This window comes from Gavialis gangeticus, unplaced genomic scaffold, assembly GCF_001723915.1.
Source record: "Gavialis gangeticus isolate Ggan-Ray unplaced genomic scaffold, GavGan_comp1, whole genome shotgun sequence".
In the NCBI taxonomy this organism is placed as follows: domain Eukaryota; kingdom Metazoa; phylum Chordata; order Crocodylia; family Gavialidae; genus Gavialis; species Gavialis gangeticus.
In genome coordinates, this window is record NW_017728997.1 from 29386130 (window position 1) to 29395604 (window position 9475).

Below are 9475 nucleotides of genomic sequence, written 5' to 3' on the forward strand. Positions count from 1 at the left end.
GAGCCCTGGGGGACTCCGCTGCCCACTTCTCCCCAGGTCAAATATGACCCATCCACCACCACCCTCTGAGTGCGACCCTTCAGCCAATCTGCAATCCATCTGACTGTGTAAGCATCAATGCCACAGTCACCCAATTTCTTAATGAGGATGGGGTGGGAGACAGTGTCAAAGGCCTTGCTGAAGTCCAGAAAGACTACATCCACAGCAACACCTGTATCCAAGGCTTTTGTGACCTGATCATAAAAGGCAATCAGGTTGGTCTGACATGACCTGTGCCTAATGAACCATGCTGGTTGCCCTTGAGCATCATCTCTGAGGCCGGCCCATCACAGATGTGCTCCGTGATGATCTTCTCAAAGAGTTTCCCTAGGATTCAGGTAAGACTGACGGGCCTATAGTTGCCTGGGTCCTCCCTCCTCCCTTTTTTAAAGATGGGGACCAGGTTGGCTACCTTCCAATCATCCAGCACCTGGCCCGAGCACCACGAGCACTCATAAATCCATGCCAAGGGCCCTGCAATAACCCCTGCTAGCTCCCTCAACACCCTGGGTCCCTTAAGAATAATCTAGCCTTTGAATTAGAGTTAGTTTTGGATTTCATACAGTATTCCATTAGAATTACCTTGCTACTGGCAAGATAGTCTTTGGATTGGTTTCTGGGGGTTATAGTGTAAAAAGAATTAAGGCCGAGTCATCTGACCCCTAAAAGCTGGAATTCTACCACAGGACTTTTGGGACCTGGGCAGAAACTAAACTAACCACCTTTAACACCCTGAAGATTGAAGTCTAAAGATAGTAAGTATAGCAACACAGTCACATTCCTTGCCCATCTCTAATCCAATCTATGGCGCCTTCCATAATTGCCTTTGCTACTCATATCATGCTTGATAAGCCTTACCAAAGTTTCAGATTAAGATATTTTACAATTTACACGTGTTTATCCATGTGGGGATCTTGGTATTGGTGGATCCAGGACTTTAAAAAGGGGGGTGCAGGAGCAGCAATCAGCAGTACAGGGGTGGCTGCACTCCCATTCTGTTTCCCATCACCAAGGTGGACAGACCATGCTGCAGGAGCAGCAGCCAGGGACCTTTTCTTAAGTCCCAAAATAGGCAAGATTCTTCCCCACCTAACCCTTGGCACTCCCTTCCCTCCCTTCCATGCTCAGTGGTATGCCTCCTCCCTCTCCACTCCCTTTCCCCTGCCCACCACTGTCCCCAGCTGTGCTATGGGCGTAGACAGCTTCAGAGCTAGTCCTGCCCTGCTCTGGCCCCAATGTGTGGGTAGCTGGGCTCAGCTGGGGACAGCAGCATTGGTGGCAGGTGGGTTCCCCCTCTCTAAGCCTGGTCCTGAGCTGGTAGGGAACACCTGGGGAAACCGAGCAGGAAGAGAGAATCCACCTGCCTGTCCTCCACTGCTGTCCTGGGCTGAGCCTGGCTCCCCATGCAGCCCAGTTGGAGCAGAGCAGAAGCAGCTCTGAAGCTACTTTCTCATCCCTGGGTCAGCCAGGGACAGCAGCTGTGGTACGTGGAGGAGGAAGGAGCGGGACGGGAGAGGATGCACTGCTCAGCATGGAGGGGAGTGGGTCATTAAATGCTTCAAGGATTTCAACAAAAAAGAAGTTCCTGGCTGCTACTCCTGTGGTATGGAGTGCTGCCACACTACTCCTGGCTCCACCCCTGGAGCTTGGTATAGGAAAGCATGTGCTTTCTCCAGACTGTAACAAATCCAAAGCAAAACACCTCAAGGGAAGTTTTGGCCTGAGTGTCAAAATGAAAAGTGATGCATTAGTTGGCATAGGCATTTTGCCATGAGTCCTCCAAGAGGTTACAGAGAAACAAGGAACATATATACTAGCTGTAAATATCACTATCACCCAATGGGTTTAAACCTAAATCATCCTCTGAAGGTTATAATTGGTTCCATGATAAGTAAAATGTGATATTTTACTTATCAAGGAACCAATTAAAACCTTCAGAGGATGGTAATAGAATTCTAGATTCATTTTGTTTCTGTCTCATATCATTTCTCTTTCCATTTTTTTATTTTTATTTTCCATTTGTTTGATTATTCTTGCCAATTTTTAGTGAAGTGCATAGTTAATTGAATTTTTTTAAAGATTGTGTATATTATGATAACCATATATAGTATGATAACCTATTTCATTTTTGCCAGGAATGATAAAAAAGTGATTCATTTGAATTATACTACATGAAGTCATTTCTCAGTAACCATTACTCTGATGCTCACTTTGTGTGGAAAAAGATCTTGGCCAATTCAATGGACCTGATTTTAATTAAAATATTCCTTTCTGTTCTCTAGGAGATAGTCTTTCAAAGAATAGAATATTAATTTAATATGGTAGTAAGGATGGGAGACTGCAATAAGTTATCCCTATTATCATTCTCTTACTGTAATGACTGTCTTCCTGTACATAGACATTTTTCAGAGCAACTTTATCAGAAATCAAAAGCTAGCCTCAGGTTTTGGCAGATATAACAGAAATAATATTAATAATTCTGAACTGAGAAAAATGCTTCCAAATGCTCTAAGTGTTCTGTTTCTAGACGGAAAGAGAAGTTTGCACAGCACTGGGAACAGAAATAAATAACAAAAAGTCTACAGATAAATCCTTGTATAACAATGAGCAACCATTTGTTAAATTCTAATAATACTGTATGTTCTCTAAAGGCTTTTCAAACATTAGCTTTATTCTTTATATTTTCAAAAAATTAATCTATCAGGAACATTAATCATAATAAGAGACAAATAGAATAATTTAAAGTGGAAAACTCACTTTTAACTTGTGTAATGCGAATGGGAAGCCACTTAAATCATTTTGATAATGTGTATTAATATAAAGTGTCAGAGATTTGTTGCTTCCATTGGATATAGCAATTTTCAATTATTGTTCTAAAGACCACATCCCGAAACATTCTTTTTGATTACCACCACCACTATCAGGGGTTTTATGAAGGAGTAAGTTGTGGTTTATTGCTTTGTTAATACAGTATGTGACGGGGGCCAATTCAGCCCATCTAACTGTAGGCCCCCCCACCTGTCTAGGGCAGTCCGTCCACCTGGCTCTCCTGCCACATGTTCAATGCATCTAATTAGTTGTTGTTTGTAAGTTGGTAGGCTGCCCATTGTGCTTCCCATGTTACTGCCCAATGTCAAGGGCGTTATACACAGCTCCAAGCCTCCCCTTATACTATGTCCCAGGTCCCTTGCAAATGGCAGCTACGTGGCTTCAGTCCCACAATGGACCTCACTCTCTGCCTGCCTGGCATTCGGACCCCACCTGGATCCCTCCTTCTCAGGCAGTCTACTCTGCACTCATTCTCAGCTGTCAAGCTCCCTGAACCCTTCTCCCTCTCAGCAATGGCCCCCTATGGGACCTTTGGCCACACAGGCCCAGACCTTGCCTCTAAGCTAGTTGGAACTCCTAGCTCTGGGTGTCCCTCGCAGTGGCCACTCTGTCCCTTTGACCATCCTGGTCCCAGCCTGAGCATTGAACAGTTGAGGGTTTCTCTGGTCAGGTTTCTGAGCAGCTAACCAATTCCCTCTCATATGGGTCTGCCTTCTCAGGCCCCTCCAAACACATCTCACTCTATCTCTATGCCAGCCTATGTGCAGTCATTCAGGCCCACCCATGAGGATCCTACTTTACGTAGCCCATGTGCCCCTCACATGGACTCTATTCTATGCAGCCTACTGCTCACATGCCCCCTCACTGGAGCCCACTACTCTGCCCCCTCACTGGGGCTCTCAGCTTGACAGCCCTTGGGTCTCAGGCCTGATGACATGCCTGAACCCCTCACCTGTCCCTTCTAAAGGGTAATCCACCAGGTTGTAGGGGCTGAGGCTATATAGCACCCATACTCGCCTTTCACTAGGGAGGTACTGGTGTGGCATTTTCTGTGGACCACCCCACCACAACATCCTGTCCTAGCAGGGTATAGTTTTAGGTCATTCCCCAGGACCAGGAACCTCCTCCATCCCCATAGTTTCTACCCTTAACCTCCAGGTGTTCTGGAAGCAGCTCCAGCTGGAAATTTTCTTTCTCTGGCTTCCTCCAACAACTGCCCATTCAGCTCTGAGGGCCTCGGTTTATACTGAGGCTGCTCAGCCCCATTCTCCAATCCAGGAGCTCTCCCACAGTCATATGACCACCTCATTGGGCTGCATTGTACCTGCCCGCAGCTCCACAGCGTGCTCAAACCTCTTAAAGTGGCAGGCACCAAAGATGCCCTGCCAGAGTAAAAAATAATGTCACCAGTTACAATAATAAAAATTAAGTGCTTTAAAAAGATACAAACTTACTTCACTGAGCATGTTGAAAGCTTCATTTAAAGCTATATCCAGCATTCCAATTCCTTTTGCAAAAAGTTTGTCAAGGTGTTCCCTGAAGTGCTGAAACATCAAACAATACAGGTTGTGAGAATGAATGTCTTAAGAGACTTTGAATAGTATTTTAATATACTCAGTTGTATGGTTGAAGAGGTAAATGCCTGAAGATTTATGGAGTATTTTAATACCCATATCATTGATTAAGTAGTACAAACTAAATTCAATTTAGGATAAACATGAAATGACAATTTTCTTCCTTACCATTTGTTTTACTTCATATATTTCAAAAGCCAAATCCTGACACTGATGGAGAGCTATCCTTCAGCTGTCAACACAAAGGCAGCTATCTAAATAATTTTTAGGGTAAATCTATACCATCCACTTATCATACCAGCCAGCACCACAATCAAATACTCCCAGGTTGTGTAACAATGGGGAGCTTCAATATGCTCCCAGTAGATGTTCCAAAATTTCAAGGTAAAATTCCCCACCATCTATTCTCAGTTGTAACATATATTTATTAACAGTAATTTCATGGATGGAATAAAAGCGGGTAGACTGGAGATATGCAAAGAGGCAAACTTTGTTATTTTATAGTTTCAATGTTGTTAGTCAAGTGCAAAATAGTAGTGTTACAACCAGGGATCCAGGTTTTCTGTTTGTCACATAAAAACAAATTTTATTGTTTAAAGAAGAAAAATGTGGGAAACAGCAAGTTTCCCTTTGCAAGCTGAAAGAGTTCCAGCCTGCAAGGGGCTGCTTGGGTATGGGAGGAGTAGAATGAAAGGGGAAGGAGGTGCCATGTTTATTTATGCATGTACACATGCACGTGACAACCAGAAAGTGTGGTGGAGAGCAGCTCCTGCAGCTTCCTCCACCTAAGTATATGGGGGCGGAAAGGGGGACATAGGCCATATGGACAGGCAGGGGGGGCATAGGTCCCCTTGCCCTGTTGCTGCCCCTCACTCCCACCTGCTACTCCCCACCCCCAGCTCCCCAGTGTGTGGCAAGAGTATGTAGGGAAGGAGAGGTATGGGCATAGGTGACCTGTGGAGGGAGCAGGGGGACAGAAATGATGTGTCAGGGGGGTGCAGGGCATATGTCCCTCAGATTTATGCACCCACACTGCGGTGTAGGGCACAGGGCTGTATATAATTGGCAATATATCAATAAAACATTGTGTTCAACTGATTCTATATCTATAGTTTCATTTTAATCACCGTAAAAATGTGGATTTGAGGTTTTTTAATCAGAGAAATTTGGATTTTTAAACAAAAAGCCAGGATCCCTTGCTATGACAAAAGAGAAATTAGAAGTATATTAGTGCACACCTTAGAAATGTGTATTAGTCTTATTCTGATTTATTTAAATTATATTGTTATGACTTCAAGAAAAAACTACACTACAAAAGAAAAAAAATGTGCAATTCTCAACTGTTTTCAAACCAATGAAAAAAAATACTCGTAGGGAAAAATATAGAATCAGGGAGAAAGAATGTATATGAGCTCTGAGTCAGGCCCCATCTACACATTATACCCAAGACATAATTAACCAGTTAATCACAGCTACAGGTTCAATCCATTAATGGTATGATAAAAGAAGGAATAAGCCACAAAGTTATTCCACAAAATATGTGGCTCATTGCTTCTCATGCCATTAACTGAATATGTGACCGGGGCCCCTGTGGCTGGCAGCTCTTTCAGCTGATAAGGGCTCCCAGCCACAGGGCCAACCCCGCCACGGAGATGCATGCAAACACCCCTGTAGCTGGGAGACTGCATCAGCTGCAGTCTCCCAGGCACCCCCAGCTGGGAAATCACATCCACTGTAGTTTCCCAGATGTGGAGAACCCTGGGGCATCCCCACAGCTAGAAGCCTGGATCAGCTGATGGGGCTTTCAGCTACAGGAGCTTGCTACTTGCCAGGGTAGGGAGAGCTCAGGATCATGATCCCAAACTTCTCGTGCACTGGCAATAAGGTATGATGGGATCTAATTCACAATCCCACAATCACACCTCCTGCCATGCACATATGGCACTGCAGGAAGCATGAGTGTGTGGATTGCATATCAGATTCCATCAAGCCTTTACCTGCACACCTATAGGAGGCCTAAGTATTAGCAGCAAATACAAAGCACTTGTTATAGGAAAAAGAAATCAGTAGTTGGCATCAAGTTTTTCAGCCAGGGCTTATGGAGAATTTAAATGGGGACCCAACTTAAATTGTTGTTTCTTTTTTGAGCTCATAACTCTTGAACATTCTATGCTGTGTCATCCCAAATGACCAAGCACGTTAATCTGTAAACCATAAATTAATTCCTGGTACAACTCAACTGACTCTATTGAGAGATAACAGGAATGCATCTTAGCCAGTAATTCAATATCCAGGACCACAAATTTCAGAGAATATGTTTTTATCTTAAATATATTAATGCACCTAGGAGACACGGACTTTTGTGGGTGATACCTTTTATTGGACCAACCGTATCATTGGGAAGGACACAGACAAGCTTTTGCATACCACTGTGGGCATATCTACATGAGGCACTTTACTGTGTAGTAGCACTTGCTTACTGCACAGTAAACCTTTCTAGTCATGAGTAAATTTGCTACCTGAAAATGCAAGGAGCAAATTTACTTAAGATCAGTAATGGTGCAGTAGCACTCATGTAGATGTCTGACTGGAAGCAAATCTGCTCCCAGTCAGCTGGTCACCAGAGGGTGGGAGATTGCTCCATGCCCCTGAGAGCTGCCTGCTTCCAGGGAAGGCTCTGCCACTGGAGCATGGGTGGGGACTATGCCCCCCTGCATCAGCAGCAGGAAGTTATAAGCCCCCAGCTCCGAGATCATGATCAGGGAGAGGGGAACAGGCTGGAAAGCTACCCAGCTTGTACCCCACCCAGCTCCATGCTCACAAAGCCGAGCAGGGAACAAACTTTCCAGCCTGTTCCCCACCCAGCTCTGTGCTTATGGAGCTGAGTGGGGAACAAGCTCCCCAGCCTCCACCAAGTAATTGCAGAGTGGGAGCTGGGAACTGTCCTGGTCAGAGGCAGGTCCCAGCCCCATGCCCCAATTGGGTGATTGAGGCACAGGGCTTGGAAAGTGATGCAGGGGTGGGATAGGTCCCAGCCTCCTGCCCCAATCCAGCAGTGGGGCAGCTAGCAGTGACCTAGCTGCTAGCACCCCACCAGTGGATCAGGGAAGGGGCCTGGGACCTGCCTCTCCTCTGCATCTCTTTCCAAGTTCTCTACCCCTGGTTGGGGAGCCAGGGCCAGAGTTCCCTGCTGCCAGGGCAGGGGAACATTATCCCTGCCTCAGCAGCAGGTAGCCCCTGGGGGCAGGATGTAATGTCCCAGTTCTGCCTAGTAGACAGCTGTCTTCTGGCCTGGCGCTCCCTGCCAGTCCCTGGGCTAGCACCCAAGGGGAGCCTACAGCTCCCCCTACTGGTGGCAGGCACCCACTGCAGGGCCCCAGGAAGTAAAAGCAGTTTGCTGCCATTAGCAGCATATCTACTCCAACTTCCCTGCATGTGTAGACACCTCCCCAGGCATGTTTACTCCTGAATAGCTTAGTCATGAGTAAACTGATCGTGGATCAGCTGCATGTGTAGACTGCCCTGTATCATTCACGTATCTAGCTATTTAACCAAGTTTGGTTTTTTTGCTGTTTTCTATCATGAATATTTATACCTTTTTTTTGCCTTAATATAGTAGTCTTTGTATAGTTTTTAAAGTTCTTACTCACAGAGCCTTTGTCTTTAGTTCCTAGTTACCTCATCTTTTTGAAGTCATCCTACCTGAAGGTGAGTGCTAAGATACTGCTTTCTACTGTGCACTTACTTATCTTTACATATACTTCGTCACTGTAATCTGATAGCTCAACTACAGTTATTTCTTAACTAATTCCAATGAAATACCTAAAAGCTAGAGAGCAACTCTTTTACACAATAGCTGAAATATGCTTAATGGAATTGAGTGTGGTATAGACAGTACTCCAGACCTATGTGCCATCAAAGACTCACCACCCCATTAACGCTTGCTTTGTGGTTTAAAGCCCTTGTGCTAGCTATCCTCACAACGTAGAATTTTATCCACAGAGCAGCAGGCCAGAGTCCAAGGAAACTTGCACTGTGACTTCCCATTCTGTAGCAGTTTGATGCCTACACAGACTTCATGTTCTAGAATTATCAAAAATGTGTACCTTTAGTGAATATTAAATTCACTAGTAATATAAAAATAACACTACTATATAAAATGAGATCAAAACATACATAGGATATACTGTGAATTAAATCATAGAATAATAGAATCATAGAAAATTAGGGTTAGAAGGAACCTCAGAAGGTTATCTAGTCCAAACCCCTAATCAAAGCAAAACCATCCCCTAGAAGATCATATTAGCCAAGAATTTGTCTACCTGGGTGAGAAGGAGTACTAACAAAAAACCAAATGGAAAAAACAGGAAAGGAGATCAAGCAGGGAGAACGGCACTTCAGAAGTGGCTGTTCCTTGTGATAAAAAACCCCAGAGCGGGACAATGAGGTACAGAGGAGAAGACGGGAACAAAAGGCTACTCCGGGAGTGAGAGTTGGGAGAAGACTACTAGGTCAGGGACATCCTAGGGGTCAGTCCAGCATGCCAGAGAAGGCATGACTGAGGAAGGAAGCTGGAAGTCTCCGGGGTATGTAAATTGACCCCCCGATCACTCAGGGGAAGAGAGGTACAGGGGCAGAGAGAAGCTGTGACAAGCAAAAGGAGCCATGGATGCTCCTGAGAGAAAAAAAAACAAGTTGAGGGTACTCTGGTTTGCTTTTGTTTTTGTTTTACGTTGATGGGGACTAACTGTTTTTCAAGGGTGTTCGAGGAGAGAGCCAGAGTTGAGGCTACTTCCCCACCCTAGCAGAAAGAATGCGTGAGTTGCCCGAAGATTTCATAGAAATTAGGGCTGGAAGGGACCTCAGAAGATCATCGAGTTCAGCCCCCCACCTGAAGGGCAGGAAGTCAGCTGGGGTCATAGGATCCCAGCAAGGTAAGCATCCAATTTACTTTTGAAGGTGTTCAATGTAGGTGCTTGAACCACCACCGATGGCAGGCTGTTCCAGACCTTGGGGGCTCGGACAGTAAAGAA

At 45.1% G+C, this 9475-nt stretch overlaps 1 protein-coding gene across 1 annotated transcript in view; it reads right to left on the reverse strand.

Moving 5' to 3' along the window:
- The window catches only part of CACNA2D3 (calcium voltage-gated channel auxiliary subunit alpha2delta 3), a 1192973-nt gene that overhangs the window by 542062 nt on the left and 641436 nt on the right, over window positions 1-9475 (reverse strand). The window contains exon 10 of the mRNA XM_019504610.1: window positions 4323-4412. Within this exon, the coding sequence (XP_019360155.1) occupies window positions 4323-4412 (90 nt within the window). The remainder of the gene's footprint in view (window positions 1-4322; window positions 4413-9475) is intronic.